Source organism: Euphorbia lathyris, chromosome 3, assembly GCF_963576675.1.
Source record: "Euphorbia lathyris chromosome 3, ddEupLath1.1, whole genome shotgun sequence".
Classification (NCBI taxonomy): Eukaryota; Viridiplantae; Streptophyta; class Magnoliopsida; order Malpighiales; family Euphorbiaceae; genus Euphorbia; species Euphorbia lathyris.
This window is the reverse complement of record NC_088912.1, coordinates 24,438,647-24,457,164: the sequence shown is the minus strand read 5'-3', so window position 1 is coordinate 24,457,164 and position 18,518 is coordinate 24,438,647. Positions and strand designations below refer to the sequence as shown.

General features: G+C 35.4%; 1 protein-coding gene and 1 long non-coding RNA gene across 2 annotated transcripts; both read right to left on the bottom strand.

The window, feature by feature from the left end:
* Positions 1-436: 436 nt before the first annotated feature.
* Positions 437-4,614, bottom strand: LOC136224897 (THO complex subunit 3). The gene is made up of 11 exons (XM_066013327.1): positions 4,290-4,614; positions 4,111-4,206; positions 3,529-3,658; positions 2,607-2,698; positions 2,370-2,438; positions 1,973-2,030; positions 1,784-1,883; positions 1,606-1,692; positions 1,411-1,489; positions 1,121-1,253; positions 437-801 (listed from the first exon to the last, which is right to left on the bottom strand). The coding sequence occupies exons 1-11, from the start codon at positions 4,350-4,352 to the stop codon at positions 767-769; spliced, it is 942 nt and encodes a 313-aa protein (XP_065869399.1). The 5' UTR covers positions 4,353-4,614; the 3' UTR covers positions 437-766.
* A 9,867-nt stretch (positions 4,615-14,481) lies between these two features.
* On the bottom strand, positions 14,482-17,029 carry LOC136224257 (uncharacterized). The gene is made up of 3 exons (XR_010686343.1): positions 16,533-17,029; positions 15,948-16,010; positions 14,482-15,296 (listed from the first exon to the last, which is right to left on the bottom strand). It is a non-coding gene; the product is annotated as an uncharacterized lncRNA (long non-coding RNA).
* Positions 17,030-18,518: the final 1,489 nt, after the last annotated feature.

Genomic DNA, 18,518 nt, shown 5'->3' with positions numbered 1-18,518 from the left:
GCAGCAGTACCAAATTGCTCCTTCAACTTTGCAAGGAGATCAGCCAATAAAGTGGCAGATGAGGCCGCTAGACTAGGCCTTAATACCCCTATTCCGATTACTTCATACTCTATTCCCGATTCTTTTGTAAGCCTATTGGCTATTGATTGATTCTTTGATGTTAATACAAATTCTTTCATTCAAAAAAAGTAATAATTTGAGTGGGTAAAAAATCATTATGTTTTTTTGGTCAACTTTGGACTATAAATTGTATATTTATGACAATGTTAAATGCAGTCAGTCAGTCACTCTTCGTTCAACATTCCAATTGGACAAATTGTCCAAATTGCACATAAAAGTTAATTTTAAATTAAATTATCCTGTAACTTTTTTTGAAGCAAACTATGGTTTTGTACACAAGATAAGCTTTTTTTTTTTTGAAACAAGTACACAAGATAAGCTAAAAGCTTAAAATGACAATAAGGCTGAAGACTGAAAATATGAAATTTTGCAACGTTGATATGCTTTGGCAGTTTGAGTTTGCCTTGATTGAACCACTCACCAAGGCAGCTATAAAGAAGATCAAATATGGAAGACATAATTTAAGGCTACTAATTCAAGGAAGAAAACGCTACTCTATGTTGCACAAAGCTCCTCTTCTATAGCACTTGGGTGTTTCGTGTCCGTTTCCGTGCTACGTTTTAGAAATAGCGTTTCTAAGTGTCTGTTTTCGTTTTCATTTCAATTCCCGTTCATGCAACATACCAAATGCCTGCTACTATATAGTTTAGGCATTCTCAAAACCAAATATCCGAAAGACACCTGCAAATGCATAATTGAAATGAAATTAGGAATCTCTAACATATTTAAGATTAGTGGTGACAATTTCAGGTTATTGTCAAAATCGTGTCATGTTGTCGATATATTTCATATGACTATATATGATATAAATGCAGGAAAAATGAAAATTATGTCGTGTCAATAGAGTTGTTTCTATAAATCATGTTATTGAGCCCATGACTCCCAAGTAAAGGATAATGATAATTATGCTTATAACACAGTATAAGATGACAGTTTGTTTTGGTAAGCTGGAAGGTTTTGGGTATTGAGCCCATGACTCCCAAGTAAAGGATAATGATACCTTCATCAGTTTGATATTTGTTCTTGTCATCCCCAGCATATGCAAGCAAATTGTACTTGGGATTCCATTCCACGCTGTTCATGGCAGCTCGACATGGGATTTGATACACCGAGCGTCCAGTATATACATTCGACTGTTTCATCGATTGTAAATATTATCAAAATTCAATAGCTTCATGATGTCATAACAGTCATAACACAAGAAAGCATCATAAAAGGAAAAGGAAATTAAAATAATAATAATATAAAGAAAAATTAAAGATTGGAGAGGGAATATCCATGATCACTTACGATGTCGATGAACAAATCTTCACTGGCAGAAGCAATATAATCTCCGGTGTGGTTGAAGCTTATTGTCCTAACAGGCCATCTGAGAGCATATAAAAGAATTACTGTGTCATTTGATGCAGTCAAACACCCAACCATAATATAATACATTATAATACACGAAAAATTTACTAACTGGAGAACTGTGGTGAAACTTACTCAAGCTTGGTAAAGGTTCGCACACAAAGCATCTCCGAGATATCCCAGAGACTGACCAATGAATCAGCACTCCCAACAGCAAAATATCTGTGCAGGGGGAAGGGTTATTAAATGGTCCCAAGATTTCACATAATGTCGGTTCAATAGCTAAAAAATGCTTAAAATCTATGCAGTTCACCTTCCATTTGGATCTATTGCAATGCAGTAACAACCAGCTGTATGAGCCATGACCGTGTCAAGTGGTTTAAGGGATGGATAGGATAGCACTTCAACGGTACCTGAACAGTAAGTGACCAATTAAAATTACTAATCATAATAGTTTTGCTAATGCAGAAACATCATAGCATCAAAAGAATCGTAATTCTACCATTGCCAGTTGTCAAGAGGAACATCTCTCCAGTCGTATTCCAAGCAATCTCATTTACCTGTAAAAATATAAAGTATCTAAAGTAATTATGTCTATAGACCAACTACTAATGTAAGATAGATTCATTATGTAAAACAGCTCAGGCCCATAGGTCAAGTCCATATTTTAGAAGAAGCTAGGCTTCTTCTGCCTCTGTAGGTGTCAAAATTGCTCCCCCGGATATAAGATGAAAAAGTAATCTTTCCTTTTGTTATAAGAAATCTGAAAGGAGTTGGTTTCTATTTCAACGTTTTCCTTCTTAAGGAAAATTTCTCCAGATCTTACAATTTACACAAGAACTAAATACAAATCAAGCAAATACGCAATTTGCTCTCTTCAATTTAAACTCATAGCTTACCTCATAATTAAACTTGCGCTTATGAATAGGCTTAAATTTGCGAACATCCAATATTGTAAGTTCATCATCCTACAATAGATTAAACAACATAAATGGTTTGTTACTGCTGCAAGAATTTTGGATGACCAAATAATTGAGCAGAAACTGATGATTATGCTTGCTCATAATACAATGAACTCTATACATTAAGGATAACTGATGGAGAAGGAGCAAAAATCATTCAAATGTAAGCCATACCCTGTTCCCAACAGCTACATGGGTACCATCAGGCCGATAGGTGATGTTTATATTCTCCCCACTGAGTTCTGCCTGCTGAGAGCATTTTCCACCTGTGGTGAACATGACACCAAACTGATTAGATAAAAAGAAGTTCCAGTTCAGAAGTTGAAATACCATGAAGAGCAGAAGTACTTGAAACTGAAATTACTCCAAGTCACACATATGCTTGCAATATCACTTTAAATTCATTGGACCAATAAAACTAGCAAGAATTTTCTAGTTATTGAGCATCTTTTCGATGTTAGATGCATGCTTAGAAGATCTTGAATATGAGACCAAAGAATCTTGTTACTTTCTTCAATGTAGAAAGCTTTAGATATAATGCAGGCTTCCAATTCCTTCTGCCAAATCACATTCAGCCTACATTAAACAAACATTATGTTGTTCAAAAATTGTCTGGAAAGCTCTGTTCATGGGCACCGTCAATTGCCACAGGGTAAATCTACATCTTAAACAGATTAAACCCCATAATTATAATTCCCAACTTTTCCTGTTTAGTTTAGAATTAAGAAATATCCTAATTTCCTTGCTATTCAGTGCAATGAATTGAAGACCTTTTTTTGTTTAGTTTTTGCGTGCCTCAACTACTTCCCCATGGAAATCATAACTAGTCATTTTGCTACTCTAACTAGCAGTGCCAGTGATGTTTATCAAAGTTAAGGTTGTGTTTAATGCACAATGATCCTCACTTTGTGTGAGGTGGTGTTATCAGTGGCATGCAACCTTACCCTTAAGGGGATCTTCTGATAACTTGAACTTGTGATCTCAAGTATCTTTTCATTGCCATTGACATGCAAATAAAGTAATTCACAGACCCTTATAAGATTGAAAAGCAGTAAAAAAAAATTAGGAGATGATTAGTCGATAGAACATGACTTACTACGAGCATCCCACAGACGAACAGTCTTGTCACCAGAGGCAGTTGCTATTAGCTCAGCATGTTTTGGGTCCCAACACAGCTGATCGACACTATCAGTATGACCCTTTAATTCAATGTCTTTAATTTTACCCTGCAACAAAACCATCCTCTTGAGGAATACTTCTCTAAGAAAAAAAATGCAATTCATTTCAACAAAATTGGTGACAATCCATCAAGAACTACTGCATCTCAAACTTTAGCATCAAAATATCACATAATCAGTGGAGTTGTCCAAACATATCCTTCTGATTTTAAAATCCCAAATCAATGTTCAGCCCTAGACAACTTAGACAACAGATTACTATACCTATTAACAGATAATTCAAACGATTCACAAGTGACTCATCTAGTAAAAATAGGAGCGCTTCATAAATCATTAAGAACCGCCCTAGCTCACTAATCACTTTGAACCTAGCACTTGGTCCAGATTAAAATTAAAGACTAAAAATTCAGATTGACAAGACCATTCTACAGAAAAGAAAAGAAAAACAGTAAGATAAGAAAGCAATAAACAAGGAATAGATCATATCAATAAAAACCTACATGTCCGTGAGGCTCGATGAGCCAAAGACGAGCCGTTTGATCCACAGAACCAGAAGCAAGCTTGGTGCCAGTACAATTCCAAGCGACCGAGTGTACCTATCAGAGTAACAGACAGAAAATTACAAATAACAACAGCTTCGGCAGTGCTAGGTTTTTTCTATAAAGAGATTATAAGAAACCTTCTTCTTGTGACCCTGATACTCTCTACTGTGTAAATTCTTGAAGGGTATTGTTTCCTCCATTTTCACAAAATCTTTCTCAGATGCTTGAATTTCCAGATGAAGTAGATTACGGAAAACAGTTTCACGTTAGAAAAGGACGGCCGTCGGCAGGGGAGGTTCCAGGGTCTAACCGGCGACTGAAGCGCCGGGAATTGGAGACGGAAAGTGGTAATACTCGAATAGGTTAGTTACTCGATGGTTAGCCAATGGTAAAAGAAAAAGTTTGGGGAAATATTTCAATTTCACATTTTAGTTTGGAAATATTTTCTTTGATAGGCGCCAATACTTGAAACAAAACAAATTAAGATGATTTAATAAATCATTTCAAGCAAGAAAAAGGTTAGTAATAGATTTAACAAATTGTTTCTTCAAAAAAACGAAATGTTGGTACGATCCTTATATTTTTTTTTTATAAGCAACCAAAATAGTTCAATGGTTTTGTTAGGAAATATTAATTTAGGTTATATCGTACAAAATAGTACAATATAGATTTAATATTTAAAAAATATATAAATTTAGACTTCGATAACGGAATGTGACATATCATTCATATTAATCCGTTAAATTCTGATTTCTCTTTCCACGTATAATTGACACATATTTCCCTAAAAACCATAAACCTATTTTTATACGTGAAGCCTAGATTGACATTTTTCCAAAATCCATAGCTATAATCATATATATGGTTTTTACATCATACCCAATGGTTTGAAACAAACTTTGGTTGGAGAAAATATTCCATTTTCTCATTGACATGATCATCTTGGTCATTATCATCATCGTACCATCTTTCAAGTTATTCATCAAAATAATATGTCATCCACCAAAACTGCTCCAGAGTTCACATCTTGCCTTATAGGCAAGTTATCTAAATCTATTTTTCATTCTAGTAATTATGTTTTTGAAACTTTACATTCTAATCTTTGGAGGCCCACTCCCATTTTATCCAATTTAAAACGGCAATACTTTGTTTTATTCGTGGATGAATTTAGTTATTTCAGTTGGGTTTATTGCATTAAGAATAAGAGTGATATGTATTTTATGCTCTTAGACTTTTGGTAGAGAATTCCATCTCATGTCCCTTCACTCTTCAACCTTAAATTCGAAGGGTCGCTTTGTAGATATGTCAACTTGTCTTGAATCCAACACCGGCGGTCCCACTTAATTTTCCAAGAGGCTCACAAATTAAAAGAATGGGGAGAGGCCATGTCTAGCGAGGTTAAAGCTCTTCTAGATAACCAAACCTGGACACTTGTTCTGAGACCCAACAATTGCAATATCATCACGTGTAGTTGGCTTTTTCGAGCTAAAAAACATGCTGACGAGAGCCTTGAATGATGCAAGGCACGCTTTGTTGCTAGGGGCTTCACTCAACAATATGGTATTGACTACAAGAAGACATTCATCCCTATGGTCAAAACAACCATTGTTCGCATCATTTTTGCCTTAACAGTTGCTCACCAATGGACTATTTGTCAATTAGATGTTTCTAATGACTTTTTACATGGAAATCTCATAGAAACTATCTACATATGGAGCAACCACAAGGATTCAGAGATTTAGATAAACTAGATCATGTGTGTCTTCTTCAAAAATCCTTGTATGGTCTTAAACAAGCCCCAGCCCCCCCCCCCCTCCGAGAATGGTTCACTCGATTAAAAACATTTTCACGATCTCTGGGATTTTCTTTGTTCGATGTAGATAATTCCATCTTCATTCATCATACAAACAATGACAAGATCTTCATCTTGTGCTACTCGATGATATTCTTATTACTACTAGCAATTTCTCCCTCATACATCATACCATTCAAGCTATTGAACGAGAATTCCCAATTCCAAATCTTGGGCAAGCTTCTTATTTTCTTGGCATCAAAATCAAATACACCACCCGTGGGATTCACCTCTTCTTAATAGAGTAAAAATGACTGAGTGTAAACCCTGCTCCACACCGATGGCTACCACACCAAACTTGTCCAAAGAACATGGCAGTCCTCTTGAATCTAGCGATGAATATAGAAGCATTGTTTGCGCTCTTTAATATCTCACTCTAACTCGTCCAGATATTGTCTTCTCATTCAACAAATTTATCGGTTTTTGAAATTGTCCGGCTTATGAACACTAGAAAGGAGTCAAACGAGTTCTTCGTTACATACATGGCACTCAGGACTTTGGCAGAATTTTCTCCCCCAAAGCAATTCAGACTATGCATTGTTACGCAGATAGTGATTGGGTGGGTGCTCTGATGATAGACGATCAACTGGAGCATTTTGTATCTATCTCGGTGACAACTTGATCTCCTAGAATACTCGCAAACAACCCACGATCACATGTTTTTATATAGAAAGTGAATACAAGGCGGTTGCCAATGCTACTACTGAACTTCTTACGATTTGATCCTTATAGTTTGAATTGCATCTTCCAATTCCTCGTCCTGTTTAGCTTTAGTGTGACGATGTTGGAGCTATTTATCTCACCATTAATACAGTTTTCATGCTCATACCAAGCACATTGAACTTGACTATCACTTCGTGCGTGAACAGGTCTCAAATGATTTTCTTTCTGTTTGCTTCAATTCGATCGAAGATCAAGTTGCAGACATTCTAACCAAGCCTCTTTCGAGCACCCATTTTTCCATTCTCCGAGATTGTCTCAATATATGCTCTCAACATCGGTTTGAGGAGGACTGTTAGTGTTAATAATACATTGAAACTCCTTTTTCTCTGTAACTCATTGAGATAACACTTACTATCCCAATGACTACTCTTTCAATTATGCTCCTATTAGGAGTCTCTCTTGTATGTGTATTTAAAGGTTTCTTTACGTTAATTGAATCAATAATTTAATTCAAAGCTCTAACTCGCAATAACAGATCCATGATTTGCTACTCAGGTTTACATTCTCTCTCCTCAAGTATTGACGTTATGCAGGCAAATATTGCAGATTGCTTTCCGATTCTAGAGGTGAAATTTCATCCTCTATGTTATGGTCCATCTTCTACAAATAATAAAAAGAGAATACTTAACTTCTAAATTAACATTAACATGTTTATTCTTTTTCTGGTCTTTTTTCTTTAGTTCGACTTAATTCAGAATATGAAAATGTTGAAGATGCACTATAAGTAACATTTGTTTTACAATTCTTTTCAACACTATGTTATATCGGTTTAATTTCACATTCACTTAGTTGTTAACAATTTTGGACTTATATATTTCAATAATATTATGCATTTCGTCACTTCAAGGGTTGAAGTTTGTGTTAACTATTTCATTTTGAGTTTTCTTGTAAGTTTCATGAATTGAAATGACAAATTTTTTCAGTTCATTTGTGCCAAGTTATAGTGAGAGATGCTATGGCTTCTCTCTACCTTTTGCAAAACTTCTATCTTTTTTTTTTCTTTTCAGGTATTCATTTTTTCAACTCCCCGACATTATCATTGTCGCCGCTCAACTTCCGATCTAGCTTCCTGATCAGGTTTACTTAGAGGAGGAAGAAAGAAGTTTGTCTTCCTTCTTCCTCCTCCCGTTTATGTTTTAGAGTTAGTTTTTAGCTTCAGGTCTACTTTTTCTTTAGATCTACTTTTTCTTTTTAGTTGAAGTCCATATTTCTTATCGAACTTCTTTTTCAGTCATATCTACATTTGCTAGATATACTTCTTTCATTTATTTATTTTTTCGGTCTTAGCAAAGGTTCATCTTATCCATAGATCTAATCTACGTGGTTGTAAAAAAAGAAAGGACTCATATCGGAACGTCCAAAAAAGCCTCAATGAAGAAAAATGAACTATAATATTTTTCCTACGGAATTCGACTTATGAGAAGGATATGATTTATATTTTTGTTGTATTTGTATATTTGTTTGTTTTTATTGCTCTTTGCAGTCATTTTATTGATCTTTGTAGTCTATTTTCTCCCATTTGTGAATCTTGTACTGACTGTAGCCTGTATGGGTAAGAGGTCTTATTTCTCTTAATTGTAATGATGTATATGTATTTTTTATTCTATTGAAATGATATATGACATTTTTTTATAAAAAGAACAATAAGACGAGATGAAAAATAATCAGAATTGTATGTACATGTAAATGATTCATTTTTTTATAAAAAGAACAATAAGACGAGATGAAAAATAATCGGAATTGTATGTACATGTAAATGATTCATTTTTTTATTAGTAGAATAAAGTAATTAAAAGGGAGAGATAGAAGGATTGGATGAGATGATTGATATCTCGGGTTACAACAATATCGATTTTGAAGTTGATGTAAAAAGAGTGGTAAATATTTGGTGCTTGAGCCATTAGGATCGAGACATCAATTTTTTTTTTCAGAATCGTCCAACTTGTTTGGTGACGTTTATTCCTCGATTAACAAACGAAATTGCTCATGAGTTAGCTCGTCGTTTTTGTTCTAATGTTAATCCTTTTATTGCTTTTTGTGTTCATGATTTCTTAGAGAGTGTTATATATATATATAAAGAGTTGTGTATATTTTCTTTTTTTTTGAAAATAACGATGTGTATGTTTAATCTTAATATTTTTTTTCAAAAAAAAAAATAATTGGTAGCAATTTTGTTTTCTTTTATGTATATATAAAAATAAATATGAAAAGTGAAAAGATTGGGTGTTGAAAATGTAACTTTAGGAATTTTATGTGTGAATTTAAAAGTACTGCGATGGATTGTTTGACAAATGAGCGTTTGATTGCTCATTTTCATTCTCCTGTTTGCCTTTTTACTTTGAAAAAGAGAATTCTAAGTGTTTGATTATTGACTTCATGTTTGTTTTTTACACCTAAAAAGTAGCAATTTACAAAAACAGATGATCCATACTTCTTTTGGAAAAGCAGTTTTTTCCAACAACAAACAACAACAGCAAATAGTAGGTAAAACAAACAGTACAAAATCTTAAAACTAAGGGTCTGTTTGTTTTACCTACTGTTTGCTGTTTGCTATTACGGTTTGCTATTTGCTGTTTTTTCAAAAAAAACATGGATTCTCTGCTTTTGTAAAAAGATACTTTTCACGGATAAAAAGCAAACAGAAAATCACTAACCAAATATTTAAAACTCTCATTTTTTAAATGAAAAGTCAAACGGGCGCATAAAAATGAGCTACCAAACACCCCTAATTTCTTTTAATAAATTACTAAGTACCCATTTTATGGCGTGCAATTGAGTCGGTATTAGAAATTTAAGACATAAACAAGGAAAAGGACTTGCAGTCTTTTAAGAGAGAAAGAAGAAAGAAGGGGAGGAGAGATGACGGGAGGTAAAATCGTCGGTGATTGAAGGAAGTGGTGGCCGATTATCTATTGTTTTCGGATTTGAGGAGCAGAGGGAGGAAGAAGAGGATAGCCGGCTGAACAAATGAGAAGAAAAATCCTAAATCCAAATTTATATCCCATATTTTTGAATTGAACTCTACTAATTCCGTCCATTTCAATTTATCCCAATAGTTATTGTTTGTTTTGATTGGGTCCCTACTAATTACATATTACTCCCCCATTTTAATTAATTCATGAATCTAACCCCGTTTAGTTTATTCCATTCAGTTAAGTCCCCCAGATTCTAATTAAGTCCAAATTATTTAATTTAAGTTCAATCAACCCCTCTCCATATTACAATTACCCTCCTATTATTTTGTTTAAAATTTAATTTAACCCAAAACATTTTAATCTATTTTAATTAGGCCCCTCATTTTATAATTATCATTTATTTCTTCGATCAAGTCCTTTTATGTGACACGGGTACATTTCATTAAGATTAGCAATAATTTTGTTTTATAAATTTATGCGCACATAATTCGTTAAATAAAAAATAATATAAATGTATCGTGTATATGTGATATGCACGATTTTAAAACAAAATAAATCGATTCGAAATGTTATTTCGAATCGATACGAAAACGTCATTCGAATTTATAATATATATTAAAAAATATCCTTTATTGAAATTCATATTCTATTTATCGTATATGTAATATTAGTAAAATAAAATGGGAGTTCAATTCGATACAATACAATTACGTGTATGTTATATATGTAATTTCAAATTAAAACAAACATAAAACCCAATAACCATAAAATATACGAGTATCTGATCTATACCGACAATTCAAAGCAAAATAAATATCAAACACATAATATCACAATAGTACTAATATATCGGGCTGAGTAGGGTGAGATCACATCTCTTCCCTACACGTAACCGGAAAAAAAAAACTCGGATCTCTCTCAAGAAGGTCCTTATCAAAATCAAACCATACAGAGTCAATCCAAACAGCAATAAAAACACCTCGGAAACTCCCACTACCTCTGGCCACTTGTTTCTCTACTATCCGTTTTTTTTTCTTCGCTTCCGATCTCGGAGTAAGACAAGGAAGGCGACGGTGGAGGACCGACTACGACTGGAGCTATCAAGGGAGACACCATGGTGGACGGACCTAGACAGGGCGGTAGCCATGGGAACAAGGAAAAGGACTTGCGGTCTTTTAGAGAGAAAGAAGAAAGAAGGGGAGGAGAGGAGAGATGACCGGAGGTAAAATCGCCGGTGATTGAAGGAAGTGGTGGCCGATTATCTATTGTTTTCGGATTTGAGGAGCATATGGAGGAAGAAGAGGATAGTCGGGTGAACAAATGAGAAGAAAAATCCTAAATCCAAATTTATAGTGAATTACTATACCTAGCCATCCATTCTCATAGATAGCCCCGGGAATAGACCGAAATACCCTTTACCTAAAATTTCAAAAATCTCAAAACCTCTCAAACACCCTAAACTCTATTCGATCAAATCCGGACTAATTTCTCAACCAAAACATGGATCGTGAGAGGGGCAGAAGAGGTAAAGCACTAATGATACAAATTACGGTTTTATTTTATCGATTTTTGGTACGTTTTTTGAATCTGTTCGTTATTTGGGGATTTTGCGGATTCAGGGTGGGGCGTGAGCCAATCACGCCCGCACTATAGGTGTGACGCATGAACATCACGCCACACCATAGGTGCGTGCATGAGGCTATCTCGCCCGCACCTATGGTGCGACGTCATAGGCTCACGCCCATCCCTATTTCGGGCTTTTTTATTTTTTAAAATAAATTTTATTAAAGTTAAATTTTAATAATTGTTATTCGTTTAAATTAATTTGATTATAATTTTTATTTTTGAGAAATTTGTATGTTGTATAATGTTAATTATAGTTAAATTTAGTTGTTGTAAAATTTATTTTGTTTAATTTAATTTAGTTTAAATTTTTATGTTGTATAATGTTAATTATAGGTAAATTTAGTTTTTGTAAATTATATTTTTGTTTAATTTAATTTAGTTTAAATTTTTATGTTGTAAATTGTATAATGTTAATTATAGGTAAATTTAGATGTTGTAAATTATATTTTTGTTAAATTTAATTTTGTTTAAATTTTTATGTTGTAAATTGTATAATGTTAATTATAGGTAAATTTAGTTGTTGTAAATTATATTTTTTTTAATTTAATTTTTTTTAAAATTTTTATGTGTAGACGGAGCAGGAGACTATCGCGGGGAAATCTATCCCGTCATCAACTCGTCGTCTAAATATGGACGCAGAGGATGATACACCACGTCATATGTGACTACGTGGTATTGATGTATCAGGCCGTAGACGGAGAGGGACTGCGACGCAGCAGGTGCGGGGGGCTTCGATTGAGCAGGCTATGTTGGATCAGCCCGAGATTGGGGGAGCGGAGGCGGATTATTCTGATGATCGAGATCTTGGTCTTGATATTGTGGATGAGTATTTCCAGGAGGTAGTCGAGGCACAGCGACGGCCGAGATCTGATGGTGATGGTGATGATAATGGTGAGGGTGAGGTGACGATGTGCAGCTGACCCAAGGCTCGAGCAAACAGCGCAGAGGTGGTCGCTTTGCTAGTACATGTATTACTTATAGTTTTAGTATTATTTAAAATTTTAGTACATTATTTACAATTTTTAGTATAGTATAGTATTTATAATTTTAGTATAGTATTTATAATTTTAGCATAGTATTTAGTATAGTATGATTTAAAATTTTAGTACATTATTTATAATTTTAGTATAGTATTTATAATTTTAGTATTATTAAAAATTTTAGTATTATTTAAATTTTTAGTATAGTATTTATAATTTTAGTATAATATTTATAATTTTAGTATTATTTAAATTTTTAGTATTATTTAAATTTTTAGTACATTGTTTAAATTTTTAGTATAGTACATCAACATAGACTAGCGAGTAAAGTGTGGTTAGTCCATGATGATAAATAAAAAGTGAAGTATCTGCAACTGAATTTTTGAAGCCTATAGACAATAAGAAACTCCGGAGTTCATTATACCACGCCATTGGGGCCTGCTTTAGACCATATCTTTCTTTATGGAGTCGGCAGACATGATCCGGATGAGATTTGTCAACAAAACCAAATGGTTGGACCATAAAGACTTTTTCATTTAAAGTACATTGAAGAAAGGCATTGTTTATGTCAAGTTGGCAGAGCGACCACCCTCGATGAATTGCAAGAGTCAAAATTACACGAATTGTCACTGGTTTAACAACAGGACTAAAAGTCTCATTGTAATCCCACTCAGGACGTTGATGAAATCCTTTGGCAACCAAACGAGCCTTGTAGATCAATACTCATGTTAGGGTGGTGTTTGATGTGCCATACCCATCTACAACCAACTAGATTTTGATCCGAGGATGGTGGAACAAGATCCCAAGTATGGTTGGCATGTAGTGCATCAAATTCTTGTTGCATTACGGAGCGCCAATCTGAGTCACGAAGAGCTTGGGTAATGGTTGTGGGATCGGTTGGTGTTTGGGCGTGTAGATGGAGATTCATTTTGGTGAGAGGTTTGGAGATGTTGTTACGGGATCTTGTGATGACACTCGTGGGAATGGGGGGTTCGAGACATGGTCGGGTTCTTTGTGCAGGAGGGGTTGAGATTGGTGAGGTCTCTATTCGAGGTTGAGATGTTGAGGTAGTTGGATGTGATGGTGATATAGTGGGAGATATAATGGAATGAGGGTTGGAGATCGGATGGTTTGTGTGGGGTGAAGTATGTGTTGTATTAGGTTGTCGAGTTGGTGGTTCTACTTATTGAAAAATAGGTGCAGTGAGGGTAGTTCATGATGATGGCATGGGCGATGTAATCTCCGGACGTATTTCCAGTTTGGAAAAAGGAAATTCTGTTTCAACAAAGCGAACATGGTGAGAGACATAAACTCTTCCTGTTTGAGGATCAAGGCATTAATATGCATATTGATCAGCAACATAACCTACAAAAACACACATGGTAGACTTTGGGGAAAGCTTATGATTAGTATACGGTTTAAGCCAAGGAAAGCACAAACATCCAGAATTCTTAAGTCGATAATAGTCGGGTTTTTGATTAAGTAGTTTGGAGTAAGGGGATTCATAGGCAAAGATTGGTGTGGGGAGACGATTTATGAGGTATGCTGCTGTTGTCATAGCAAAGGGCCAGTATTTAAAGGGAATTTTGGAGTGGTGCATTAAGGATAGTCCGGTTTCGACAATGTGTCTATTTCGGCGTTCAGAAATCCCATTGTGTTCGGGTGTATGAGGTGGTGTTGTGTAGTGTGTAATGCCATTATCAATAAGGTATTTACGTAGGCCAATGTATTCACCTCCCTTATCGGTGTAGAGAATTTTTATGATTTTGGAGAAAAAAATTTCAACAAGATTCTTAAATTTAGGAAAAATAAATTGCACATCATATTTTCTTTTCATAGGATAAAGCCAAATATAGCCAGTAAAGTGATCAATAAACATGTAATAATATTTAACACCATCAGTAGATATGACAAGCGAAGTCCATGCATCAAAGAAAATTATTTCCAATGGATAAGTTGAAACAAGAGTTGATTCATGAAACAGAAGTTTGTGACTTTTGCTTATTTGACAAGAATAACAATCTGATTGTTGAAATTTTCAATGGCCTAAAGAGAAATTTTTCTGAATAAACTTAAAAATTGAGGAGGATGGATGACCCAATTTGTGGTGCCAACTACTGGATTTTTCTACATGTAGATGATTGACAGGTGGAGATGCAGTAGGCCACACATAAACACCATTGTGACATGGCCCTTTAAGTTTCGTTTGACCGGTTCGGAGATCCTTCATAACAAAATAGTTCGGGAAAAAGGTTAGGGCAGTGTTTGTTTGAGCTGTGAGTTTAGATACTGACCAAATATTTTGTTTCATGGTAGGCACAAATAAAACATCAGACATCGACATATTATCAAACTTAAGAGTGCTAGAGTGAGAGATGTGCAAACTTGAACCGTCACCCATGAAAAGCGAGTCTGGACCCGTGTATGGATGATAGAGGGCAAGATTATTTAAATCCGTAGTGACGTGATGTGTTGCACCGCTATCAACAAGATAGGCAGAATCGGAGGGACCTGTGTTCATCGTGTTTACTTGTGGATGAAAACTGGGCTGTCTGACCGGAGGTGACGATAATGGAATGTGCGGATGCTGCTATTTGAAAACTGGACATTAGGGCATGAGATGACCAGGAGTTTTGCACCATTGGCACTTGCCTAAATAAGGCCGCGGAGTAGAACCACGCTGGTACGAACGGTTAGACAACCAGAAAGGGGGACTGGGAGGAATGACTCGAGCCCTAGGTTTTGAGTTTTGGGATTGTGCCATGGGTGCATGTCACGACCCATCTCACGGACCGTGACCGGCGCTAGGGAACGGGTAAGCTCAAGCTACCGGAACCCGTAGCAAGCCTTAATATAATATATGATCAACCTTACTAATAGTCTTAACTTCATTTAAGTTTAAATCCTTCAAGAAAGGCTCAACATAATCCTCATACTAGTACTGCGGTCTAGAACATAAACTTTAACATAATTCTTAAATGTCCGTACATAATAAGATAGATGTGCTGCCCGGAGAAAGGTTGTGGGCTGCAACAGACTTCTAGTCACCTGAAAAATTAAAGGAGTCAAACCTCCTGTAGTGAATTAATTATATGCAATGCATGAGTAATTTAACATTTATTTCACACATAATAATAATAATAATAATAATAAAATACAATATAAGTGAACACACAATATGCTTTTCATAAAATTGTTTTACCAATAAATAGATAGGTGGTTTAATACGTGCGTTGGACCCTAAACCTCAACACCAAGTCTAATAATCCATAAATAATCACAATTTCACTTATATCCAATAACTGGGGGACCGAGAATAACTCAACCGACCACACGCCAGTAGCTGGAGGACCGAGAATAACTCAACCGATTCCGTTTCCAGCCTCACTTAAATCCAAATTCACATATCATATAGCCCGAGAATATCTCAACCGAGCTTATCCATATATCATAACATTCACAAAATCAATATCATCAACATCCAATAACCCGATAGTACCCGTGCGCACAAGGTCCTGATGCCGCTCACCAGGAAGCATGTCCATAACACGTATTTAACCACAATTAATTACGTATAAACTATTATAAATAATAATACACTTTTATAAGTGAAAATAATACTTAACTTGAAAAACCATGAAATAATTTATTATGAATGCAAATGCTAAATTAAAAATACATAACATATAATTAACTCACTGTTGACTCCTAGCTGACAATCCTAGCTCTCTGGTGGAGCTCCTCCTCCTATCGGATGTGTATCTAAAAGGTACATAATATATTTAGAATTTATCTATGCTTAGCAAATATAATATTTGAATTAATTAATTGTGTTTTACATAGATTCTACCGAAAATTCGGCAGAATCTCCTATGTAATACGGACATTCCCCCTAGTAATAACTAGGTCAACCCTGCAATAAAACACACTTCTATATTCAAGAATATCCAAAGTCCAAACCGGGAATCCATAGACTGCAATTTATCAACCCGGTTGGACATCAATCAACCAATAACTTTATAATTAACTATACATTATCAAACTAATTCATCATCGAATAAAATCCCAACCTAAAATTCTGAAATTTATGTAATTTAGACTCTAATTATAAATCTCATATCCTAACAACACAATTTCATTAACTTTTAATTAACAATTTCACTTCTATGATTTATAGGGACCAAACAATGCATAATTTGATGATGGTCCAAGAATTAAAGTTGCTTTAAAGACTATTTAGAGTATTCTGAAATAAAAAGAAAAATTTTCTGTCAAACTTCATACCTCACCGGAGCCGGTCACCGGAATCCGCCGGTCGGAAAACTCGAGTTTAACAAATGAAGAAACTGGTTACACCACCTTACTCCTTACACTTTCATTGACCTAGAAACACCTTCAAAACTTCTAATTTAACCGGAAAAGTTGAAAATTGGAGAAGATTGTCGGTTTTCCGGCGAGTCTCCGATCAACGGAAAATCACCCTTGCATGCCCCAATTACCGACCTACCCAAAGGTTTTCTGACCTTCTGAGTCCGTTTTTAGGGTCAGAATCACGAAAAGAAGAGCAGAAAATGGAGAAAGAGGAGGGGCAGCCAAAGTGACGAATCTTCTTCCCTTGACTGCTCTTGAAACACATAAAATCACTTCCTAAAACTTACATAAACTTGAACTACATGATGAGAGCTTCGTTTCGGTATATGGAATGCAGAAAATGGTTAAGAATTGAAGGAGTTATGGTGTTTTGAAGATGGAGGAGCAATGGAGTTTAGCAAGAAATAAGAAGGAAGGGAAGAAGTCTTCGAATTCAGGTGAGTTCCTCTTCCTTAATATAGGGTAAAGTGTTTTTTAGTCCCTCCTTGATTAAAAATATAAAATTTGTAACCCAAAACTAATTATAACTTGCAATTTAGTCCCTAATTAAATCTTAATTTAGTTAAATCACACTCAAACTTAGATTCAACAATATTGGGTATTACAGTGCAGTTGCAAGACATGTTGCGAGGCGATGATGAGATTTGAGTGTTAGCTTATGATGAATAAGCTTTTCATGAAGCTCATCAAAGGCGATAGGATTATCCCTTGCATTCACGCCGCCAATAACGGTCTGGAAAGAGTCATCGAGCCCATGAAGAACATGATCTATAACATCCTCAATAGGGATAGAATGACCAATGGAGGGAAGAAGGTCTACGATAACCTTGGTGGAGTTCATGTATTCAGTAATTCAAAAATTGCCTTTTATTGTTGATCGAAGGCGGTCCTTTAATTGTTTGACATGACCACAAGTGGCACAGGCAAAAGTTGTGTGCAATACAGACCATAAGTCAGTAGAGGTTGTGGTTTGAGTGACTAAAGAAACCACGAAATCTGATAGAGTGGGGAGGACAGCACCATAGACAAGGCGATCCTGGCGTTTCCATATAAGAAAAGCCAGATTTGTTCGTGTGACTGGTGGTGTGGCTGTGTTCGTAACAGTTGGTGGAGGAGAGGGATGAGAGCTGTCAACAAATTTGAAAAGATCTAGCCCCTCGAGAATTGCCTCAACCTGAAGTTTCCAATTGATGTGATTGGAAGGTGTTAATTTGACAACGTTGCTGAGATTGACGAAAGAAAAAGGTTTCGATGCGTCATGAGGGTTAGGGATTTGGAAAGAGCCATCACCGGCCATGGTTAGGGTTGGGAACGACGTCCCTGTGGAGAAGATGAAGAAAAAGAAGAAGGATCAGAAATGGCTCTGATACCATGTAGTGCATGAAGCGATGAATTTTATTAATGAAGAAGAACCCTTTAAATATACACAGATAACCACTAAACATATTGTGGAGATAATTGAGGGATTTCCCTAATATCTCTCAACAGTTATGACTAAGCCAAATATTGACTGAGTATAAGGTAATTACAATTAATTATTTACTAATACACTGAAGTAGAGCTTGAGACATCCACCTTCTCTGTTAGCACGAAACAGATCATGATTATGGATTGTAATCTCCTCAACAACTGGCCCGTTTTCTTGTCGGGTAAATGACAAGTATGAGCAAGGTCGTCCTTTCTTGAATAATTTCAAGCAGGTAATTGGTGGAAGATATGTCTTTTGTGTATTATTCAGTATTGGTTTCTCATTTTTCTTATTCTTCTCACTCTCAGTTTGAAAGAAATGAGACACCAAAGGAGGAGGAGAGAGTTTGAAAGAAAGGATCAGAGACACCAAAGGAGGAGGAGGAGGAGGAGGAGGAGGAAGAAGAGCCCATTCTATACTGAAAAGCAAGG

Excerpts from the sequence above, each read along its gene's own strand:
- LOC136224897 (XM_066013327.1), bottom strand. The coding sequence starts at position 4,352 with ATGGAGGAAACAATACCCTTCAAGAATTTACACAGTAGAGAGTATCAG. Across the intron at positions 4,207-4,289 it reads ATCAGGGTCACAAGAAGAAG|GTACACTCGGTCGCTTGGAA; the intron begins GTTTCTTATAAT and ends TTACTCTGATAG. Across the intron at positions 3,659-4,110 it reads TCATCGAGCCTCACGGACAT|GGTAAAATTAAAGACATTGA; the intron begins GTAGGTTTTTAT and ends GTTTTGTTGCAG.